The 25,316-nt window shown below is 43.5% G+C and overlaps 1 protein-coding gene and 1 long non-coding RNA gene across 2 annotated transcripts in view; both read left to right on the top strand.

Annotated features, from left to right (window-relative positions):
• The first annotated feature begins 2,480 nt into the window (after window positions 1-2,480).
• SH3BGRL (SH3 domain binding glutamate rich protein like) overlaps window positions 2,481-25,316 on the top strand; it is a 56,391-nt gene continuing 33,555 nt past the window's right edge. Inside the window, exon 1 of the mRNA XM_073360932.2 lies at window positions 2,481-2,654. Coding sequence (XP_073217033.1) covers window positions 2,610-2,654 — 45 coding nt within the window. The 5' untranslated portion in view covers window positions 2,481-2,609. The remainder of the gene's footprint in view (window positions 2,655-25,316) is intronic.
• On the top strand, window positions 10,475-12,769 carry LOC140917656 (uncharacterized). The gene is made up of 4 exons (XR_012160943.2): window positions 10,475-11,061; window positions 11,189-11,358; window positions 11,468-11,524; window positions 12,452-12,769. It is a non-coding gene; the product is annotated as an uncharacterized LOC140917656 (long non-coding RNA).

The following is a 25,316-nucleotide window of genomic DNA, read 5'->3' as shown; positions in this document are numbered from 1 at the left end:
GAGAGGGCTTCAGGTATCCTCCTAAGTACATCACTGATCCTACTAGCAACTAGACATCATCCTTCCATGAGACAAGCTGCAGGAAAACATACCCCCACAGCTTTTATTTTCCTTATTTGTTACTTAGGTGCGGCATTTTAATGGGTAACCCTTAATGGACTTGGAGGATTTTTTCCTGTGCCATCCTGTGCTGAAAGGTGCATCCTGACACGTCCCCCACCCTGCCTGCCTGGTGGAGAGGGTAGGGAAGAGGCATACCTCAGCAGCCACCCATCTCTCCACATATCTCGCAGTGCTAGTCGAGAATTCCCTGCACCTTTTCACCATTTACACACTATGAAAATCTCCTCGCCTCTTCCAGGCTCTGGAGCGCTGAGTGCCACACTGCCTGGCCAGTGAGAGCCAGCGAGCTGGCTGGTGTAGTGTTAAAAGCCCACTACTGACACATTTTGCTACAAAACCTGCATTACAATGCAATCCCACCAGTTGGAGCTTGTTTCTCAGGCCCAGAACTGGTACTCCACCATCTGCAGCTGCTCCAGGAATGCCACCAACAATTTTGAATTGGTTGTTGCTATGTCCCACAGCAATCTGTTCTGCATGGAATCATCATGTTCCCACTTCTATTCTTGCAGCTCTGCAAATACAGCAGGATTGTGTACCCTGGACTTCCAATGCTAGTCGTGACAATAGTGCAGAGCCATGCAGACTCCATGCTTCTGTCTGTGGGATTTAGGAAAAAAAGCGCAAAAATTATGTATAATTTTACATATGGGGTACATATAAAATTAGGGGATGGTGAACACTGCAGTATGTGAAGTTGATCTCTGTGTGCCCCATTTTAACCCCAACAAACTTCCAAAAATACAGTATGGTGGACGGTGGCGAGTTGCACAGTGGGACACCTATCTATGGTGCACCACACTCTGGATCGATACAAGCATTTCTGGTGAGTACGCTCAGCAGCGACACAAGGAGTCAAGTAGGCATGAGCACATGACATACTAACTGTGGCGATTCTATGGTGACATAACTTGATTTAACATAAGTTTGAAATGTAGATATGGCCTTGGGTATATGAAATGTATGGGAGAGGTAATAGGAAAAGTATGAGAATAGGCCAAGATTCATTCAGGTGTTTAGGCTCCTGCTTTTGTGGAACCGGGCCTACTGCACCCTAAAGACTCACGAACAAAGAGGCACATAAGAAGAACCCAATATCATTTCTTTCTTTTTTTTAAATTTCATGACTTGAAGGTGTATAACTCCTGATTCTGGAATTCTTGTGGTTGTGAATCTATCTTGGGGTTGTAGATGTGTGTTCATTATATTCTGAAAGCCAAAACAATAACTGAGTTCAAAACAGAATTAGATAAGTTCATGGAGGATGGGTCCATCAATGGCTATTAGCCAAGATGATCAGGGATGCAACCCTTGCTCTGGATGTTCCTAAACCTCTGACTGCCAGATGCTGGGAGTGGACAACAGGGGATGGATCACTTGAAGACTGCTTGCTCTGTTCATTCCCTCTGAAGCACCTGGCATTGGTCGGACTCGCTACAGCTATTCTTATGTTCAGCAAAACTTACAGAAGATTTTTGCCCTTGAGAAGGATGTAATATGAGATAGTACAGTGCCCTTATGGAATATTGAGAATCAGGTTCTATGCACAAGCAATGACATGTGAAAAAGCACTAAGGGCTGGATTGAGAGACAAAATAATAGTTGCAAAAGGCAATCCCCATTGGTCGATCAAATGCAAAAGACGTTTTGACACCAGGCTTGGAAATCAGTCAGACTGGAAGTCACATGAGCCAACAGAATAAACTTCTACTGGAAAATAAGAAGAAAAAGTTAGAATTAAAAATTCCAAATTAAAAATCACAGTAAAAAATACAGCAAGTGCTCCATTAGAAACACAATGTCATTGGCTAAAACTACTAGCAACTATTTACTTATAAATATTTGATGAGTGTTTGCTATTAAAATAAAAATTAAATGGCACAATGACATCTGCACAATGATAACAAAGGTTCATGATCAAGTAATAAGAGTAATAAAAAAAAACATTTTAAAAGGTGCAGAACTGTTTAAATAGATTACCTTTAAGGAAGGGAGTGCAACTCAGGGCCCCACAGCAGCAGGTAAGGCAAATTTGTGACCTGTTATGAGACTTTGTGTAGACGTACAATCTCAGAAGGGATTCTTTTAACTAGCCACCATCCCTGATTTTGCCCTTCAGCTGCTTGACCCCCCCCCCGCCAGTAAATTTCCGCCCCCTGCTCAGACCCTGCCCATCCCCCCTCCGGTTTGCCGCCTTTGAACCCCTCTAAAGCAGCAGAGTCGGGTCCCAAGGAAGGGCAGAGTGCGGGCAGCGGCTTCAGCAGCTGTTACTGAGCATGCCCGGTGCACCCTCAGCGGCCCCCTTCGGACAGGGAGCCGTTTGTGACGCTACCCCGGTAGGCGGGGCGCAGCGGCCCCGCCCCCCTCTCCCCCCGCGCTGCCCGGGGGCCGGGCCGCCCGCCTGCCTGCGCTCACTGCCCCGCTGCGGCGACTCGGCCAGCGCACACCCAGCACGAGGCGCCCGCGTCCCCGCCGCTCCGCTCAGCATGGTCATCCGAGTCTACATCGCCTCCTCCTCCGGCTCCGTGGCGGTAAGGAGCAGCCCGCGCCTCGCCGGCCCCGGCGCCCAGTTGCCACTGGTCCGCCAGCTAAACCCCGCCTCGCTCCCTTCTGCAGGGGCGGCGAGTTGGGGCACTGCGGGCAGTTTGGGGGCGTTTTCAGCTGGCGGTGTTCGTGCCTGTGGGTGTGAGGGACCTGGGGTGAGCCCGGATCGTACATCCGTCCGCAGGCGGGGGGAGGGTGAAACATCTGGCGGGGGGGGGTTATTACACATCAGTGCAAGGGTGCTGGAACAGTTTGTATGGGGGGGCTGAGAGCCATTGAACCGAACTGTAAAGCCTATATATGATGGCAGCCCCTTCAAGCCGGGGGGGCAGCAGCACCTATGCAGTCTGGGGGGAAGACGAGAGGGTTACACATCTGGCTGGGGGAAGTGGAGAGGAGAGGGTTACACGTGTCTGGGGCGGGGGAGGAGAGCGATACGCATCTGGCAGGGGGGAGGAGGAGAGGAGAGGGTTCTATTTTGAGACTGGGGGCCAAATCATGAGAAACCCACAGCAAAACTCCAATTGGCTTAAATGGGACCAGGGATTGGTCTATGTATGCCCAACTTCTGCTGGGAAGGTGGCCCTGTGTCTTTGTGATGCCTGAGTTCTTTTCTCTCTGGTTGCTTGCGCTCGGTTTTTTCCTCTTCTAGAGAGATCCTCTTCTTGCAGTCCAAATGCGTCAGTGAATGAGGAAACACAACTGTACAAGTGGCTTCCGTGTTTGTGTGTGTGAGAGAGACAGAGAGAGATGAAAGTTCTCTGGATATTTTAATGCATACTAAAAACTACTACAAGTTGCTCATCTGGAAACATGATAAAGAGGGTGAAACCTGAATGGTGACAATGATAAATGTGCAAATGTATGTTGCCTTCCCTGAGAGGCAGAGTTGGGAAAGCTGAGGTCTGATATAGGTAAATACCTACTTCCTGGTTTTTCTCTCCACCCTCCCATCCATCTGTGTTTGCTTCCTCACCCATCTCACTGGACCTTTCCTCACAAGCTCCAGGCCAGTGACAGCACATTGTTGTACCAATAAAATAAAAACCAGCAGGATCTTATTAAAGGGAAAAAGGCAAAATACCACATTTATTGTGAATACAGAAAGAATCATAGTAAGCAGTTAGTTATAGCTATAACATTCCATTCAATCTCATATTTAGTCACACATTCATTCATACACACACACACACACCCACACACACACACAGGTTCTGCAAGGTTGTTATCATAGTTACCAGCCTTAGAGTTGCTCATGCCAAGCCACTGGCCAGGTGGCCTGGACATGAGGAGGGAGCAGGGCCTTGTCAGATGCTCATCTGATGCTCCTGGAAGTTGGTTTGCAGAATCAGACCCCAAAGTTCTCACTTTTTAGAGTCTATTTTTATAGGAATTTCTTCCTATGCCAGTCTATGGGAATTGCTTCATCATGCTGTTGCTGAATCAATCAGCAGATAGCACATTCCTGACGGCTCCAAGATGTTATCTTGTTCTTTGGTTCTCCCATTCTTGAGGTTGTTGGGTGGATTCCAGTCTGCCCTCTGGGGGGTCCTCTGGTTATTTCCACTTGACGCCTTCTTCAGCCGATGGACACTGGATTCTTAGGCTGGCACCTCCCTGATCATTCAGTTATTATCCACACCAAGCATCCATCCACATACATCCTCTATCTCTATTTTAATCACAATTATTAATACAACAAAAGGGCAGGGAGTCTCTGGGTGCTGTTTCTGTTGTTAGAGTATTGCTTTGAGTCTCTCTCTCTGTGAATTGCTTTGAGAACAGACTCTGTCTTAGAATGTACTAACACAATTAGCAGCTTGCAAGTTTCACACATAGAGGGAGAGAAACAGTACCAAAAACCAAGAGACCTCTTAATTAGTAATACCCTGGAATTTAAACTCTGGGGAATCAAACTCATTTGTGATTTTAATACAGAACTTCTTTAATATGATCCAACAACATCTCCAGTTTCATACCTGAAGAAAGGTCATGGGTGAGGTTGAGATCTTTTTTTTCTGAAAGTGCTGTTACTTTCTAAAACTAAATTCTTTCCACCTAAAAGAGATGTAATTTTTTCTTGTTTATGGAGAGAGAATCTAAAAAGTTAGTGGCTTTTTTACTTGTCCATTAAAGAGATTAAAATTATACACATTTTGCAATATTTCCCTCTTTTTTTTTTTTTCTTCTCAATCTCACTAGGAAATCCAAATATCTACTGCTTAGTCCAGCAGCAGTTTTGCATTGTTGAAATTCCTGCAATGTAATCATAGTGGAGTTTCTAAGTCCTTTTAAGCATTATAATAAACTCTGTATGAGACTTGAGGAGAGAGAGGGGGATCAGACAGTTGGATTGTGTTCCTTTTCTTGCCATGAAATGGAATATGCCTTTCCCCTTTTCTGCCACATTCCAAGCTTATCCCTCAGGACAAGCCCAGTTATTTATAAGTGGGTAAACTATGCCTGCGGGCAGGTCCCCTTCCAGGCAGGAGTCCCCTCACTCACCTCTCTGGAGTATGGAATGCTTGATTAATAATTAAAGAGAAATTTGCAGACTGTTCCCACTCCAGGTCTTATTCTAAATGGGAGGAGCAGCCTGTGCTTGAAGGTGTCCTGTGTTTACTGTTGCTGGTCACTGAAAAGAAAGCATTATTTCCTTTGTGATTTAGGAGTTTGCAACGTGACTTTTAATCTGACCTTCCACCACTCACTCCCAAATACTCTTCTTAAATAATTTCAGTGGAAAAGCAGTACATTTTTCACAGGCAGCCTCCTGCTGCTGGAATGTTCAGGCAAACCACAATGTTTATTCCTAAAGCTAGAGACAGTTGATCATGTCAGTGTTCTGTTTCAATTACTTTATTTCTGCTATGCCAAGTGATTAATGATGATGCTGGAAATATGTCTGGCTGCTGCTGTAGTGGTTTGAGTTTATTACTGTACTACTATGGAAATACTGAATTTTGAATCGTACACACTGAAACTTGTTCTATGATCAGTCGCAAACAAAGTTTAAAAATAAATACACAAAACTTTTTGTGCTTAGGGATGGGTAGTTATTGATTCAAATCTTCCTGAAGCTGGTAGTAACTAAAAGATGTGGACATCTGACTCTGTTTTGATTGTCTGTATTAAAGATGGTCTGTCTCAGTTCAGATCATAGTGGACTTCACAAAAATCAAGAACACACTTTGGCCTGGTCTACACTTGAAGGTTTTGCCAGTACAGCTATACCACTAGACTGTGTTCCTGTGGATGCAGTTTATACAAGCAAACCTGTTCTTTTGCTGGTGTGGCTTATTCCAGCTCCCTCCCCGTCCCACCCGGCGCAGCTAAAGCACAGTTTTACTGGTATAACTGCATCTACACAAGGGGCCTTAGTGACTTTTGGAGTCTGATAATTGAAACCAAAAGGCCAGGAGACTAGACTAAACTAATCTTTCCGATTAAGTGAGCTGTAGCTCACGAAAGCTTATGCTCAAATAAATTTGTTAGTCTCTAAGGTGCCACAAGTACTCCTTTTCTTTTTAATCTTTCCCTGTCATTGCTGGTTAGTGTAGTTTGGTTTGCAGTGTTGTTAAGCTAGATGGAAATCATTTTCAGAGGAGGACTGTGAAAAATATACAGTCCTGTTCCACTAAATTTTGCCTCTCTAGTTCCATGGATTATATACAAGTACTAGAAATCTAAATACTAAGTTGGGTGAACTAGAGCAGTGGTTCTCAACCAGGGGTGTGTGTACTCCTGGGGGAACACAGAGATCTTCCAGGGGGCACATCAACTCATCTAGATATTTGACTAGTTTTACAACAGGCTACATAAAAAGCACTAGCGAAGTTAGTACAAACTAAAATGTCATACAATCACTTGTTTATACTGCTCTATATAGTATACACTGAAATGTATAGTATTTATATTCCAATTGATTTATTTTGTAATTATATGGGACAAATGAGAAAGTAAGCAATTTTTCAGTAATAGTGTGCAGTGACTCTTGTGTATTTTTATGTCTGATTTTGTAAGCAAGTAGTTTTTAAGTGAGGTGAACCTTGGGGATACACAAGACAAATCAGACTCCTGAAAGGGGTACAGTAGCCTGGAAATGTTGAGAGCCATTGAACTAGAGAGCCTGGCATTAAATGAGGATAATGGCATAACAGGCATCATGGAAACTGGGAATGAGGATATTCAATGGGACATAGTAATACAAGGGTACAAAATATATAGCAGAAGTGGCCAAGTTTACTGCTCTGAGCCGCATATGACAATCTTCAGAAGTATGAGAGTTGAGGGGCGCCTGCCAGGGCTCGGGGCTTCTGCCCTGTGGGAGGCATCTGTAAACCGCATTTTAACTATAAAAGAGTCGCCTGCGTCTCGTGAGTCATAGTTTGGCCACCCTTGATATATAGGAATGACATAGTAGGGTGTGCTGTTGGGGGATTGGCACTGTATGTTTAAAAAAAAAAGCATAGAATCAAATAAGGTGAAAATCTTAAATGAATAAAACTGTACTATAGAATCTCTATGAATAGACATTCCATGCTTGAATAAAGAGGGTATAGCAGTACAAGTATGCTACTGAACACCTGACCAGGATGGTGACCGTAATTATGAAATGCTAACGGATGTTAGAGAAATGCAATAATAATGGGTGATTTCAACTATCCTCGTATTGACTGGGTACATGTCATCTCAAGGCATGATACATGATACATGCCTGATTCTTAGAGCTAGTTCTGGAACCCACAAGGGGAGACGCAATTCTTGATTTAGGCTATGGCTACACTGGCACTTTATAGCACTGCAGCTTTCTCACTCGGGTGTGAAAAAACACCCCCCTGAGCGCAGCAAGTTACAGCGCTGTAAAGCCCCAGTGTAAACAGTGTCCCACGGCTCCCAGCACTCTAAGCTAATCCCCTCATGAAGATGGAGTACCAGGAGATGGAGTACCAGTACCACACTCGCCCTTCAAAGCGCCCCCGCTGCAGCGCTTCGAAGTTTTAAGTGTAGCCATGCCCTTAGTCCTAAGTGGAGCACAGGATCTGGTCCAAGAGGCACTTATAGCTGAACCATTTGGTAATAGTGACCATAATGTAATTAAATGTAGGATCCTTGCAAGGGGGAAGATACTAAAAAAATCCCACCACAGTAACATTTAACTTGAAAAGGGGGAGCTACTCAAGGACACTAGTTAGACTGACATTAGTTGGACTGAAATTAAAAAGAGCAGGCCTAAGGCTGAAGGGCCTGCAAGCAGCATGGAGATTACTTTAAAACACCAGAATAGAAGCTTTGTCTTTTTTTACTTGGGTTATACATTAAAGTCTGTCAGAGGACCAAACGAATGCTACCATGGCTAAACAGCAGAGTAAATAGGTCATTAGAGGCACAAAGACATCTTTTAAAATTTGGAAGTAGATGCTGATGTGGAATGTAGAAAGATGCACAAACTCTGTCAAATAAAATATAATAAGGCAGGCCAGGAAAGAATTTGAGAAGCAACTTGCTAAAGATGCAAAAACTAACAGTAAAATATTTTTAAGTTTCTCAGGCTTCTTGCTTCTGATGAACAGGCAGGGGAGCCTATAGATGACAAAGGTATTAAAGGAGCATTCAAGGCAGACAAGACCATTGTGGAGAAGATAAATGAATTCCTTTCATTGGTCTTTACTGCAGAGGATGGCTGGAAGATATCCACATCAGAGAGATTCTTTTTGGGTGACAAACCTGAAGTACTGTCCCAAATTGATGCCTCAGTAGAAGAGGTTTTAGAACAAATTGATAAATTAAACAGTAGTAAGTTACCAGGACTATATGGTATTCACTCAAGAGTTCTGAAGGAATTCCAATATGAAATTGCAGATCTACAAACTGTACTGTGTAACCTATCACTGAAATCAGCCTCTGTACCAGATGACTGGAAGGCAGCTAATGTAATGACAATTTTTAAAAAGAGCTGCAGAGGAGATCCTAGCAATTACAGGCCAATGAGCCTAACTTCAGAACCGGGCAATTTGGCAGAAACTATAGTAAAGAACAGAATTATCAGACACATGGATAAACAGGATTTTCTAGGGGAAGAGTCAGCTCAGCTTTTGCAAAGAGAGGTCATGCCTCACCAATCTATTAGAATTGTTTGAGGTGGTCAGCAAACATGTGGATAAGGGTGTTCCGGTGGATATAGTGTACTTGGATTTTCAGAAAGCCTTTGACTAGGTACTTCACCAAAGGGTCTTAAGGAAACTAAGTAGCTATGGTATAAGAGGGAAGGTCCTTTCATGGATCGGTTCTAAATTGGCTATTACCATAGGAAGTGTTATGAACTTCAAAGGACTGTACTTAACAATGTGGCGTGCAAGAATGGACTTTTGGAACGAACAGAATCAAGCGATTTGCTTGGGACTCTCTAGAGGAAGGTGAATGTAAATTTCTCCCCACCCCCTGATTATGCAAAAATCCAGCCTTTTGAAGCTATGTCCTGATTACCTGTTCCAGAAGTCTGAAGATCAAAGGCCTGAGCAGTATAAATGAAAGACTAGTCTGTGCATGGGTTTGCTTGTACTGGGCTAAAGCTGTTAGGAACTTGTAACCACAGAAAAACCTCTTTGTGGAGTTTGAAGGACTGTCTGCTGGAGTTAGGGGGTATCTCTGGTAAACTTATTAGCATGTGTAGGTTCTTTTATTGTTTTTAACATGTTTTCTCTAATGCTTTCACCTTAAAGAAATTATACACGTGTTCTTATAATTGCTGGCATTTGTATTGTTCATAGCCTTCAAAGAGAAAGCAAAATGCAGACAGTGGCTGTCTAAGCAGTCTGGCTTGCTGAAAGTATCACAGTATAGGCAGGGAACTTTGCAGCCTGGAAAAACCTCAGTCAGGAGCGAGAGAAACGTGGTCTCCACCCAGGAGAGGTGATGGCTGAGGAACCAAGACTTGAGTGGTTCTTTGTGGATCACAGAGGGGTTATACAGGTGCAATTTCTCTGAACGGAGACAATGTTGATCTCTTGTGGAAGGAAATTCTGTAGGTGTGAGCCATACAGAAAACCGGTGTCCCTACTTCTGAGAGTCTAGGCTGTGTTTTTGACAATTGCACGGTTCCTGATACTAAAAGCCTTGTCTTCACTAGTGAATTACACTGTTGCAACTTGCACCTGAGTATCTGAATCAGTGCAAGTTGAAAGGGTGCAGTGTGTTGGTGTTTCTTATCTTACTTTGGGTGCAGAGAGTGCACTAAGTCCTCCCAGAACATTGCCTGCCAGCATTGCAGGGCATGTGGATTCATTGTCTCTATCCTACAATTCCCAACAGAGCTCTCTCAAGCTAGGCATTATGTAGCACCAGAGGCAGATTAAGATTTATTGGGGCCCTGGGCACCAAGTAGGGTTGCCAACTTTCTAATCACAGAAAACAACACCCTTGCCCTGCCCCGAGTCCTGCTCCTTCCCTGAGATCCCGCCCCTTCCACAAGGCCCCGCTCACTCCATCCGCTTTCCCCCCCGTCACTCGCTCTCCCCCACCCTCACTCGCTCATTTTCACTGGGTTGGGGCAGGGGGTGGGGGGTGGGCTCCAGGATGGGACCGGAAACAAGAGGCTCAGGGTGCAGGAGGGGCTGGGGATTGGGGCCAAGCGGTTTGGAGTGTGGGAGGGGCTCTGGGATGGGACAGGGGGCTGGGGTGTGGGAGGGAGGGAGTTCAGGCTCTGAGCTGGGGGTGCAGGCTCTGCAGTGGGGCCAGAAATGGGGGGTTCAGAGTGCAGGAGGGGGCTCAGGGTTGGGGCATGGGGGGAGGGTGGGGGTAAGGAGTGCAGGCTCTAGGCAGCGCTTACCTCAGGCAGCTCCTGGGAAGCAGCCGGCATGTCCCTCTGGCTCCTAGGAGCCTGGTAGGGAGCCTGCCAGCCCTGCTGTGCTGCCAACCGGATGTTTAACTGCCGACCAGAGCCGCCAGGGTAAAAACCAGACACTGGCAACCCTAGCATCAAGAACATTCAGGTCCCCCACATCCCACTCGCCACAGGGCCCCACCCCCTCCTCTGCCCCAGTCTAGAAGCCAGAGCTGGGCCATGGTAAGGGCTGCCCAGGAACCCTGGGCCGCTATGGGGCGGGGGACATGTGATGGCTCTTGTGTTAACTTGCCACTGCGTAGCGCACATTTCCACCTCTTCACATCTTTTTGTTTGTTCCGACGGATGCTTGGAATGGTTCTTTTGCAAGGTGATGCGCACATGTGCCATGAGGTGCAAGGGATGTGCTGTTATACCCTCATGCTACCAGTGCTGAAGCCATGGTGGAGAATGACAAGCCTTCGCCTGAGCCAGTGCCATATAGACTGTGTGCTGGCATATCTGGCTATTAGGAAGAGCCCGTCACCATTTTGGGGGTGGATCTCAAGGAGGTGAGGACCTAGATTTCATTATTTTCATTTATAAATTCAGTGTTTTATTAAAAACAGTGTTTTTGTTTTATTTTGCTGCTCTTTTTGGTTTGGAGTGGAACTGATTCTTTCTTCCTTTCCCCTTTAGGAGCCAGACATAGGATTTAGTCCTGGTCTGGAGAGAGGACATCTCTAGTGAGTAATCCCATCTCTCTTCCCCCACATAATGTAGTGGAGTTCACAGGGGAATGTATTGCTTCTTGGTGATGGCTGGAGGAAGGGAACAGCAGCAAGTGGGTTCTGGAGCAACACAGGATGGTAAGTGGATTTACTTTGGGGAAGGGCCATGTGAGCTACGGGGTGGGTAGATTTGCTGTGATTCCTGTAATTCATGGTCCTTTTCTGTATTCTCTTTTCCACGTATTAGGGCTGTGGGAGAGGCTGATGAGGCATCACCCAGACTTGTTATAGCAGTCCCAATAAAGTAAGTATATTGGTGGAGTTTGTGTGTCTACCAAGTAACCATGATTCTTGCATTTTGTATTTTTGTAGGTGAATTCCTCTGGACATCCCTCTGTCTGTTCCCATTTCCCCCAAATTAGGAAGTGTTCGCTTAAAAGAAAAAAATGAATAAACCTTTTTTCCCCATTCTGTTCGTGTGTCTTGCTGTGTTCCTTTTAAGTTTTGGTGGAGGTTTGCGTGGTTCTGTTTGCACAAGCAATGCAGAGTGAGACAGCATAAGCTGACATGGTGCTTAGCCTTGCTAAGCAAATGCAGTTACATTTTTGTCTGTGGATGTATAGTGTTTTACAGGCATCCTTTGAGATGCAAGGATGGAAGCAAAGCCAGAATGCAATGGCGTGAACAAAGCTGAATAGCATTTACTGACACTTGTAATCCAAAAGCCTTAAACAGAAGAAGCATCCCTATCTGAACTGTGTATATCTTCTTTTCTGATTGTGTGTTTAGTATAAATCAGTCCTGCTAAATGATACGAAGAAGAAAATACTGGTAGACATCTCATTTTATTTTTCATCATACTGTGACTAATCTGGTGCAGGCTTCCATTGAACTGCATAATTTGGTGGAAATCAAATGGATGTGTAGTTTTAAGAACAATCATTCATTTTTTAAAACATATTTATATTTTATTTAATATATACAACATAATACGATTGAGCATTGACTTTTTAATGGGCACACTACTGAGTTTAGTTGCACATCTTCTGTAAACAACATCTGCATGAGGTATTCCTTTATATTGCTAGTAGCTCCCACACTGAATGTCTCTCTTGATAGAATAATATTAATTATTCTAAATAAGGGCTATCAGATGGTGGAAAATGAAATGTTACATGAATATGTCTGAATGGTTAACCTGGGATGCATACTTTTTTTTTTTTTTAAATAGATCTTCTGATTTCCTAAAACAAAACACCACAAACCACTATTCCAAACCCTGGAAGGGAAGATGGAATGATTTAAAACATTACATTCAGATTTTCAACGGAAATCCAAAGATTAAAGTGATTGGAGTTGTTGCAAAAGCTGACAACAAATTGAAATAAAAACCGCAGTGGCAGGCATTCTACTATTTTTAAATAGAAAGGATTTACTAAATAAATGAGTAATATATACACAGATATGGGGAATTGTACTGCAGAAAGAAGGCTGAAAAGGGCTTTCTGTTAAGAATATTTATATGCTGCATATGTAACTATGAGAAATACCTGCTTTACAGGGTGTATGTTTTCATAGCGCTTTGATGAAGTAGGGCCCAATCCTGCAAGGAAATGAGTGGACTCCACTCGCTTTGGTGAGCATCTACTTTTAACTGAAGTCACTTTGCAAGCTCTGACCCATACACTGGCATGTAAGTGTTAAGTATGTATTGTATTAATAAATATTTACAGAGTTAAAGCAAATAAATTTATTTTCCCTGAGGCATTGACTGAAGCATTCAGGTTACACTCGCCAAATTCCCATAGAAATTAGTGGAGCTGCACATATGAATGAGGGTGGAGGGTGCCAAAACAGGGTTGTATGCAAGGTTGGTGTAGAAATTTATTATGTTGCTTATCCCAGTTTCTCCTTTTTTGCTTTTCGTTTTTCTTATTTAGGGTAGTGGGGTGGGGGGGAGAGAATCACGACTGAGACCAGCACTGTAAGGAAAACACAGAGCTAGCAGAAATGTCTCCCTGTATTTTAAGTGGGAGATTCAAGATTTTGACTCTGATTGTAGCAAGGATATTTATTACCTTCACCATAGCCTTATGAGGTTACTGCTCTTTTTCCAGGTGCATTGTCTAGATTAGTGATGGTTTTCCATAGATGGGTCCCTTCTGGCCTCAGATTGTGATAATTTAGCCTGACCTCCTGTATAATACAGGACAGAGAACTTCCCCCCAAGTAATTCCTAGAGAAGATTTAACAAAAAAAAATCCAATCTTGATTTAAAAATGGTAAGATGGATCCACCACAACCCTTGGCAAATTGTTCCAGTGGTAATTGCTCTCACTGTTAAAAAAAAAATGTATGCCTTATTTCCCTTCTGAATTTGTATATCTTCAACTCACAGCAGTGTTACTTTCCTAGATGACTGTATTAGTCAGTGATCTGGAAAATTAAATTATCTCTAGATCCTATAGAACTGTTACATTATTTAAAAAGGTTTATACTTAAACAGGAAGATGTTTCAAGAGTGTTGTTTGCAGCACTGGATATAGTCCTGTTTGTGGTGGTGTGCACCCATATTTTGGGCAAAGGCTGGAACATCTAAAAGGGAAGGCTTAAAAAAGGCTGTAGGACTCAGCGGAACATATCCAAAGAATACCAACAACGAAGAGTAAAACAAAAAGGAGTTGTGGTCATGTCAAGAAGTCTTGGATACACCGAATGTACCTGAGCCCTGATTCAGGAAAGGTCTTAAGCACGTGCTTAACTCCATCCCTGTTCAGGACTGCCACTTCAGACCATGCTTGGTCTCATGGACTTAAGTGGGACTTCAGTGCATGCTTAAGTGCTATCCTGAATAGGGGTGCTTTTTTGAATTGGGTCTCTAGTGCTGGAACATTTAAAAGTCTGTCAGCATTACCATTAGAAGCACAATTTTTCAGCATGGCTCTTTATGTGATGGTAAAAATTCACCAAGCCTGAAACTTGGCAGATACTTCTTGGTTTAGGACTGTTTAAAAAAATTGCTTAGCAGCTACTTTTATACAGTTCACTTGACAACCTGGAGAACTTAAACAGCTTCTATTTTCATATGTAATAAATAAATTACAGGTTGAAGGAATCATGGTTTAAATCACCAGAAAACTTAATGGAGGAAAATTCAAGTCTTTTACTCCCACAATTGCAATAAGAGTATTTTTAGGCAATACTTAAACATGAAACTTAAACACAGCAGTTTTCTACCAGAGATACTCTGAATGTGACTCATTGCTGTGGTTAGAACCACAGTAGAAATGTTAACAGCAACTAAGTTTTCCGAAAAGTTTTTTGTGCATGCTCTCCCATACTGAGAAAAATTAGGAATGCAGAAAGTAGAGCTGTAATTGATTACTCCTGATACCATCATTCAGAGGTCTTTCTGCAAGAAACCCTCTACTCTGTTAGAAATGGGTGTGCCACCCTGTCCACAGGTGCCGCCCCTGCAGCTCCCATGGGTCACGGTTCCCAGCCAATGGGAGCTGCGGGGGCAGCATGCGGTCTCTGTTGGCTGCCCCTACACATAGGAGCTGGAGGGGGGACATGCCACTGCTTCTGGGAGCCATGAGGAGTGGGGCAAGCCCCCAACCCCACTCCCCGGCATGAGCTCATGGATCAGATGAAATCGTCTGGTGGGCCGGATGTGGCCCCCGGGCCATAATTTGCCCACCCCTGATCTACATGGACACCTTCATTTTATACATTTTTTTTTAAATTATTTTCACTCTAAAACAGAAGGCATCAGATGGACACAGCTGATGACCCAGACTTCATCAGACATAGAGATTGGGATCAGTCACACACTTTACTTGCATCATTAACAGAGGTTGTGAGTGTGTATCACATTCAGACGTCAGACTTAGACACTACGGTAGGTTTATTGAAAACATCCATTGCCTTAAACATAAATCAAAATAAATTGATAGCAGCATCGTAGAAACACAAAACAAGCAGCCTCAAGGGAAAAATAATAATTTTCACCTAATACCACATTTTTATGCGTTTGATGGTTTCCAGGCTGCATTAAATTCCTGGGATGAGCTCCCAGCCCCACTGAAGTCAGTGGAAATTTTGCCATTGACTTAGCAAGACCGAAATTTCATAGTGGTATGCAGGACTTCATCATGCCATTGATCTGTACTTTATCATTGTGACAGGCATATTGTAGGCCAGGGCATCTGACAATGTGACCACAGCTGCAGATGTATTTAGAGGAACAGTAAATGTAAGAGGAAAATCCAAACTTTCTCAGCTGGCTTGGACGGCAGCGAAGCTCATGTTAACTTGTTCCTTCAGAAAGAATGAACATAGATTTTTCCAGATAGGAAACAGAGGCAACATAAGTGACTAGAAATAAATATGGTGAACAAGTTACTCTGAGAGTGGTTGTGAATCACTTCTTGTTAATGGGTATTGAAAGTCCTGATTATATTCTGAAATCACCTTTCTGCCCTACATGGCAGATATGCAAGTAGTCTGGGGGCATAAATTCATAAACAACCTTCGTATTTGATTCACTTTTTCTTATATCTCTGCTTCCTTTCATCTTGGTAGCTTGCTCCGGAGTTAACAGGCAGATGCCCATGTATTACACACAGAGGACTGAGGTTTGTGTGTGTGCATGCTGTGTGAAGATCAAACAAACGCCATAAAGCCACTGTGGTGTATGTTTCTTCTTGCAAGTAACACCTGTGTAAATGGAGAAGGGATTGTACTGAACACAGGATGCCCAAATATGTGTCAAAGAAAATGATGTTTTGGGGCCATAATTAGCAGCAAGGAAACTAGAACAGCCAATACTTGATGCTATTAGCAGAGTCAAACCAGCAGGGTGAGACTTGTGAGCATGGGGGACTGGACTTTCTTGGCTGCTGGCTCACGACTGTAGAACTCACTTCTACAATGAATAAGAGTGGCTGTGGGCCGTAGTTCTTCTAAGCCACGTGAGTTCTGCATTTTGCTCTTGCTTATGCACATGAAGTACATAATAATAATTTTTAAACTGAGGGAGTGGGAGAAAAACGTAAGTAATAAAATAAAATCAAGTATTCAAATGGTGAAGAGCATGGTCTAAAAATATGGAAGAGATGGGAGGGGAGCTTCAGAAGTGACCCTCAGATTGCAGCATTGTCCTTGATCTTGTCTGAAGTTTGAGTCATCATGGGACACCAGTAATGGCGTGTTGTTCGGGACAGGGTAGAAGTTAGCTGTTATGCTAAAGTTGGCATGAGTAGATGCAGAGAGAAAATGATGGAAATGGATGAGAGACCACTGCTCTTGCATTGTTGGTGAGGATGACTCTGCTGTACAGGGCAAATTCTGCTTTCTTTATTCATGCAAATAGTGACTTCAGGGGAACTGCTTGTGAGCCAAGTACTTCAAAGGGAATAAGGACTTCAGAGTTTTTGGCCCTGTGTCACTAGGGTAAGCAGGATTTGGCCATATGACTGTGGCTACAGAAAATAGTTATTCTAAAACTTGCCGTGTTGCCCACTCTCACAAGTCTTAACGTTAGTTGGTGTTTTTCTTAAAGCCCCAGCTCTTCAAGTCATGCTATGTCATAAGAATCTTTGTTTTCATTTTTAAAAAATAAGTTTTTCTAGCCCTCATGGTTATAAAGAAAAGAGCTGAAGGTATCCTATAGATCAGTGTTTCCCAAACTTTGGATGCCACTTGTTCAGGGAAAGCCCCTGGCAGGCCTGGCCGGTTTGTTCACCTGCCGCGTCCGCAGGTTTGGCTTATCGCGGCTCCCACTGGCCGCGGTTCACCGCTCCAGGCCAATGAGGGCTGCGGGAAGCGGCGGCCGGTATGTCCCTCGGCCCGTGCCACTTCCCGCAGCCCCCCATTGGGCCACGGCCAGTGGGAGCCGCGATTGGCCGAACCTGTGGATGTGGCAGGTAAACCGGCCTGGCCCGCCAGGGGCTTTCCCTGAACAAGCAGCATCCCAAGTTTGGGAAACACTGCGTTAGATTAAAAATCCAGAACACAAATAAATAAAAGAAAATTAAAAAAAAAAAATCAAGGATTTTTGAAAGCCTGGGGTTTGCTATTCTGGACTTGAAGTTTCAACCATATTGATTTTGTCCAGAATGACTTTTGTATTATTTTCCTGGTTATCTTTTCAAACTATTTACTCTTTACATTGAGCTAGTCCTGTATCTCCATTTAAAAAAAATAAAATAACTTTCTTTTCATTTTTCAGAGAAAAATGGCTAATACAGGCTCACATTGGTGATTTTTCAATACTGAAGACATTGTTTTAAGTCCTATAAAATATGAATGCATTAAAGATGGAAAGTAACAGATCAGCAACAGTTTGATTTACATTAGGTTCCTATAGTTTTTATTACACTTTTTCTTAAGAGATTTAATTTTAAAGATGAGTTAAATACAAATATGTTCAGTAAAGCAAAAAATTGGTATTGTAAACTGCAGATCTTTCAGTCTTACCAGAACATTTATTCTCTCTGTTTACTTGCTCTAAAAATATCCTTTTTCTTACTTAGCTCTTGTGGTTTGTAAGAAACTTGGCTACATTTTTTTAACTCCATTGTTAACCATAGCAAAGTTATTCTTTCATCATGTCCTCCCAAAACAAACATCCCAAGCCCTTTCATTCTGCTCTGTACCCCTGAACACAAAGCTCATCATCACCACTGCAAAGTCACAAATCCTGGCAAATATCAAATTCTTTGCAGCTGTTTCCAATAAATAAATCTAAACTTTAGCCTTCTACTGTTCATCCGTTTATGGAGACTCCTGATTTAAGGTTGACTGCTCCAGCTGCTTCTCAAGGAAGTGATAGCCATCGCTGTGTAGTGTGGGATAACGGAAATTTCAGAGTGGAGTGAATTTGACCTACGCCTATGTTTTTACTATGGCTCCAACATTATGGCAGTTAACCCTCTCCCAGATTTCAGCTGCTTCCAATTTTTCATAGGCTCAGATTCAATCTAAGCCTTCTTGGAGACTCTTTCTTTCCACACATTTACAATCTGCAAGGGATAATCTTGGCTTTCAGAATTAGACTCACTGAAAACATGACTTTGAACAGTGCTCGACAGCCACAATCTGGTCCAGATTTTCAGAAGCTCAGTTCCCACTTTGGCATGTAAATAAAGTGGCTGTGTTTTCACTAGTGCACAGCACCTAAGTCACTCCCACTCAGTAGGAGCTGCTGGGTGCTGAGCACTTTTGAATATCTAAACCAGGGGCGGGCAAACTTTTTGGCCTGAGGGCCGCATCGGGTTTCTGAAATTGTATGGAGGGCCGGTTAGGGAAGGCTGTGCCTCCCCAAACAGCCAGGCATGGCCTGGCCCCCGTCCCCTGTCTGACACCCCCCCCCCCACACACACACACACGCTTCTTGCCCCCGGCGGCAGTCCCGGGACTCCTGCCCCATCCAACCCTCCCTGTTACCTGACGGCCCCCTAGGGACCCCTGCCCCATCCACCCCCCCGCTCTCTGTCCCCTAACTTCCCCCTGCCGGCCCATCCAATCCTCCCCCTCCTTCCTGACTGCCCCCCCCTCCTGGGACCCCTGTCCACCCCCTCCCCACACGGCTCCCTGTCCCCTGCCTGCCCCTGGCACCCCCATCATCCCATCTCCTTCCTTATTCCCCCCCCCCACCCCGGGACCCCTGCCCTGTTCCCCGGCCCCTGTCCACCTCCCGAACTTCCCTGCCCTCTATCCAACCCCCTGCTTCCTGACCCTTTACTGCGCTGCCTGGAGCACCAGTGGCTGGCAGCACGGCTGTACCGGGACAGGCAGCTGCGCCATGAAGCACAGAGCACTATGTCAGGCCGGGCTCTGCAGCTGCGATGCCCCAGGAGCTCGCAGACCCGCCGCCCAGAGCATTGCACCGGCAGTGCAGTGAGCTGAGGCTGCGGGGGAGGGGCCAGGGGCTAGCCTCCTAGGCCAGGGGCTCAGGGGCCGGGCAGGATGGTCCTGTGGGCCAAATGTGGCCCGCAGGCTGTAGTTTGCCCACCTCTGATCTAAACTTTTAATTTTGTCATGTCCCAAAAGAATCTTGGCTCCTGGAGGTGGCTAAAATCCCGCAGCACCTAAGTATCTGCCCCTGATCACTAGCATTGCTGCCTTGGTCTAGGTGCATGGGCACCTATCGCAGAACTGATAATCCCCAGAGTGATTCTCACACCAGGTGAAACTAGGCATGGTCCCAACTTTCTCATCTGCAGGGCCAATCCAGTTAGGACTTCTCAGAGCACACCTAACTCTACACAAACTCCTTCCCCCTAGATCTTTTAGTTAGGCATGGACTGCTGTCATTCTTGCAAGAAACAAAGTAGGCACTGGCTACAGGAGAGGGTTGCCAGCTGAGTCCGTAGCAGAGATAGGCACCTCCCTCCAGCCTAGACTTAGATGCCTAAGTCCTGGAGGGAGGGGGAGAGCCTTAGGATCTGCTCAGCATCTGTTATTGGCTAGCTTAAGCAGCCCCTATCCTAATGTGCTGGCGCTTGTGAGCCCACTTCTTAGGTGCCTGACTCTCCCCAAGCATTGTATAGGGAGTCTGGGTGCCTAATATTCACTGGGCTGCTGGGTGCCTAAAAACTAGGCAGAGCAATACTTACCATTGCGGCGCCTGTGAGTTTCTGTGAATATAGTCCTAAGTGACTTGTTCTAAATCACAGGAAACCTGGGGGTGATAGAGGTGGGTTGGGAGCTCAGGAACTGCTTGCCCTGTGTTCACTCCATTAGACTGCATTGCCTCTCCCGTATAACAAACATTCATTACTTAAGCCTTGTTTCAGAGTAGCAGTCTATTCGCAAAAAGAAAAGGAGTACTTGTGGCACCTTAGAGACTAATCAATTTATTTGAGCATAAGCTTTCGTGAGCTACAGCTCACTTCATCAGATGTAGCTCACGAAAGCTTATGCTCAAATAAATTGGTTAGTCTCTAAGGTGCCACAAGTACTCCTTTTCTTTTTACTTAAGCCTTGCAACCCCCCTGTGAGATAGTTAATTATTATGCTTATTTTAGAAGATGGGAGGAAGAGAAACTGAGGCACGAAAGGGGGTCTTTTACCTGGGCCGAATACTGAGTCACTAGATGAGAACCAGTCTTAGAACTCCGAACTTCCTGACCATCAGCATTTATTCCTCCCAGCCATGGCACCTCCCACAGAATAATAATCAGAAAAATCTGACCATGATAAAATCTAAAATGCAGTACAAAGGCTTAGAGTTGAAGTGTAGTGCAGTTCACTGATCCAGCTTTTAAGCTAAAGCAACAGACAACAAAATCTAAGAATAAATGATGAAAGAGTGAAAATTCAGAGGAGGTTGTTGCGCCAGGTGTCTTATACGTCTGGCTAAAGTGCTCCTATGAATTCAATTGGGGGCTACTCCTGGAACCCCTGCCTTTCTTGCTTGCCTTACATTCTGTGCTGGCAGTTAAGACTGGCTAGGGTGTCTGCAGTCAGTACCTGGAATTGAGCTGTCGTGGCTTGTGGCAAAGCTATTTCCGCTGTGGGCCCCTGACTTGCCAGCTTGTTCTCCTTGGCAGTCTGCCACAGTCTGTCAGCTTTGGGAGCATGGCATTCTTCAAAGCATAATGTAGTGTGTATTTATTTGGTTAAATGTATGTGTTGTTCCTGGCATTCTGATGGCTTCATATATTTTGACTCACAGCAGTTATGGTAGTTTTGTGCTACTTATAGTGGGGAGCTGGCATAATTGGTTCTTAATTTAATGTGATATAATACTTAGATGCTATGACTAGAAGTGCTTTAAAAATAAGTAAAATAAAATGTACCTAGCAGAAATGGAAGTAGGTCTATGTGTGTGTGACACAAGAACAGCTGTAAGTGTGGACGTGATTGGGTTCATATTCTTCTACTGGCTGTGTTTGTTAATGGATAACTAAGATAAGAGTTGACAGTCTGACCATGGGGAGGTTTCCTCTGTGTTAGTTTTGGACCAGACAAAGGCAGTTTTGAGGCTTGTAAAAGTCAACTGTCACTCGCCTGATTTGTGAAAGGGGACAGGCTCTTTCATACTGTAAGGAAGTAATTTGTGTTTGACCATGATAAGTTTGGGTGTTGCTCTGCTCTGTTAAAAGGCAGAACACAGATGCCGGAAGGCATGGTTTGGCAATCTGACAGTATTCGTTTGGGTTCTGGTCTTAACCAACATTGTCAGTGTTTTAGGCCTGGAAGTTTGGTTAGTAAAATGTAGGTATATTTTTATAGAAACTAATAGGAATAGAAACCTTTTCAGTAACTGAAATACAAAAGGGCTATTTTGTTTTGTATTTCAGTATTCCCTCCCGCCTCTTCTTCTCCCTGCACTGCTCCCCCACAGGCTGTGTGAGGAAAAGAACACACATGGGAGAGGTGACTGCATGTAGTGGAGGAAGAGTGACACTGACTCTGTGCAAAGTGCTGTCAGATGCACAAAATAAACAGTGGAAGGAGAAAGGAACTTTAATGAGTCAGTTTTAGCAATTTTAGGGGTTACTTGTAATAAAACAGAAGGTAAATATATTCAGGCTGGAGTGTGCACTGTTTTTTAAGGTGAATGCTGTCCCTTTAACACAAGCAAAACAAAAGCCCAGTTGTAGACAACTCTCTCAAAGCCCCTGGACTATTCCACAGGCAATCTTTCCCCTCTCTGTCTGCCAAACATTTAGTTTATAATCTTTTTTTTTTTTTTTTTTTGGTCACCTGTGCAAGGGGAGACAAAACTAAAGCTAGGGTTAGCCCTCTTGCACTCTTCTTATCACAGGGGTACTTAGATTTCATTACTTCATGTTGACATTTGCAGTTTGGAAACACCCTGGCTTCTCAAATAATAATCTTTGATTGGTACTAAGAGGCAATAGGCTCTATTAAAGTATAAAGTTCAGACTAATCAAACAATGGTCCCTGTGCGGTTGTTTGCAGGAGTCACAAAATAGGAGGTGTGGAAAGAAAGGCCAATGCTGCTAATCTCATTTCACAAGATGATACTTGAAGCCCATGGTTCCTTGGGAACACAAAATTATGCATTCTGTGCTATGTTTATCTGTAAAATAGTGAGTTTTTTAGATGGGCTCATGTTGCACAGAATGGCATCTCCAGTAGTTGGCTGTTCCTCTTTGCTGCACACTGCTTGGATTGCATAATATTGAATTGAAGTTAGAACACACTTAATTAGCACAAGCAACACATTTGTTTTCTCTACATGAATTAGTTCTTCAATCATTCTCTCTGGCTAGGAAAAGGAGAAGATGAATGTTTAGAAAGAGTTGACTGTAACTCCAAGGGGAGGATACAGATAGTCTGGAAGCTATTTTTCTGTATTTTACTCCAATTTTTGCATGTTAATGTCTATAAAACTTTTGTGAATTGTTTTACATTGTTCTGACACCTTTCTGACTGACCTTCAGCCTCTCGTCCAAGAAAATAAGTGTAAAGTCACCTCAATCCTTGGTAATGTGATATGAGAGCCGAAGAAGATATCATTAGACTTAAGGAAAATACTGGGGACTGAAATTTATAACAGTTTTAGTAACATCCATGACCACATGGTATCTCTTCATCTTACTCCACTGCCCATTACAACCCTTAAAAGGTCACATATGTTTAATCATATGTTTAATATCTTGTCACCTCATTGGTCATTTTGGTCAGGTGCCAGCGAGGTTATCTTAACTTCTTAACCCTTTACAGGTGAAAGGGTTTTGCCTCTGGCCAAGAGGGATTTTATAGCACTGTATACAGAAAGGTGGTTACCCTTCCCTTTATATTTATGACAGTATGTGATTTTAAATGTTTAGTTGCATTTCTTTTTTTTGCCCTCAAACATGTTTAGACTGCTGTGTTTGCTATAAAAAATGTGTATATGTAATGATATTTACTGGTAAGATACCTTATTTTTGTGGATTTAAGTCTTTATTATGGCTTCTGGTAGGGTTTTAACTCCTCACTTTCTCACTGTTGCATGGGTGTGAGCTCACTGAGGGACCTGATGTATTGTGTGTCATAAAATACATAGCACAACTGGGTGAGCTACCATCCTGAGACCGAATTTCTGTATCATTAACCCAAAATATATAGTTTAAAATAATATTTAAAGTTCTGCATTTAGATCCCTGAAAATAATTTTTTGAAGTCTAGACCCTAAACTATAACAGTCCTATCAGGCACTTTTGTCTTTATCTGCATGACAAAAAGTTTATCTCTTGATACATAGAAGGAATATATTTTAGAGCTGTGACTGATGGGCCCCATGTGCACTGTACATCAGCCACTGCAATAAAGCATACTGGAATATTGATGTATCGGGAACATCAGTGTTTAAAAATCCAGATTATTTACTGTCGGTGCATTCATTGTCTAAACCACAGCTCTGGGAATATTTGTTCTTATTCAAACATATGGCAGTTCTGGGATTATTTGTTGTTGCATTTTAGTGATTAATATCTGATTGCCAACCTAGAGCCTGTAGATTGAATTCCATTTAAAAATCAGTTTAACAATGGCCTAATGCAGGCTTTCTGTCAATAAGGATTTGACCCTGCAAGGTTTTGAGCAGTCTTGTGAAGGGTGGAGAATCTTCAACTCCCATTGTCTGCAATGGCGCTTAGCTCCTTGCAGGATTGAGCTCTTTAACAATCCTGAAAGTATACCTCAGAAGCCCCACAGGGATCTTCATGGCTGATGCCATTCCTTTCCACTTCAGTTTCATTTCATTTGATTTTTTTGAGGCAGGACTCCCTTGTCCACGCTACATACACCTACCCTATAAATCTTTCTGCAATGTCTGTTTCAACTTCTAAAGCTGCTTGACTCCCAACTAACCTTGAGGGCTTGATTCTGTGTGTTGAATGTGAATGAAGCTTGAAACTTGTCAGCTGGGAGTCTCAGCTGACATCTTTGCCTCCCTTAAGAAAACCAACTACCTCTTATTTTACCTTCATTTGGTCATTAGAAAAGATGTGGTATTTTGGTCTGTGATGGATGGACTAAACGGGGCAGCTACTCCACCCCCACCTCCCCCCCGGCTCTAGAACGACATCACATTTGAATGTTAAACAATTTGTCCATTATAATTAACCATCTTATTGTGAAGGACTCATTGTTTTTAGTTTATTAATGTTGGACACGGTGTATAAAAGCATGGAGCCAAGAATAGCTTGAATATAATGAATAGAGAGTTGAGCCTCTTGAGTGTTTATCCAGACTACCACCCAAATTAATTTTTGGGCCTCAGGCTGTTTAGCAATTCAGCTCTTTCCTACAAAGTAATCTGACCATATCACTTATGGGCCCCCAGCCTTAATGCAGAGAAGCCATTATTTTTTGTACCCTCGGCTCTTGGAGAAATGTGTGTGTGATGATAGCGAGCCTTTGCCTGTTTTGGTAATAAAACACTGAAATAAAATAAATATTTTTATGTTTCTGATCTTTTAATTAATGTTTTGGCACTTTGAACTGCTACGGAGAGGAGCATTTAGTAATTAGAAAATGCAGTGAATAAATATTACTACTATTTTTCTGCATAAGGCATAGGAGGAGAACCAAATCCATCCAGAATGTAACATTATAAGCTCATGCTGTAGAATTCTGGTTCTACACCCTTGACTTCTGTTATCTTCTCAGTTTTTGGCAGGCACTTGTTAATTCTGTAGTCTGTATATTTTTTTCAGCCAAGAAACAGGAGCGTACATGAAGAAATTCTCAGTGAAGAGAAGCCACCAGAGTTGTCATACTCAATTTACAGCATGCAGACTGCATCTAGGCTGGATGGCCATATGTGTTGCTCTCATGGGTTTTACTGCTCAGTGAATCGGAGTATTGCACAAAGCAGACAGAACGCTGTTCTTTTGAATTGGCAGCCTAGGGAATATTGAGAGGAAGTGAGCTGTAGCTCACGAAAGCTTATGCTCTAATAAATTGGTTAGTCTCTAAGGTGCCACAAGTCCTCCTTTTCTTTTTGCGAATACAGACTAACACGGCTGCTACTCTGAGCCAGTAGAGTGGAGTGTGGGGGAGTCGCCTCAGTGCTTACATAGGAGGGGCAGGCAAAGGGAGGAGAAAAGGAGTAAACAGGAACTTACTTC

Source organism: Lepidochelys kempii, chromosome 9 (assembly GCF_965140285.1).
Source record: "Lepidochelys kempii isolate rLepKem1 chromosome 9, rLepKem1.hap1, whole genome shotgun sequence".
Taxonomy (NCBI): domain Eukaryota; kingdom Metazoa; phylum Chordata; order Testudines; family Cheloniidae; genus Lepidochelys; species Lepidochelys kempii.
The sequence above is the reverse complement of the archived record's forward strand: the minus strand, read 5'-3'. Positions and strand labels throughout refer to the sequence as shown.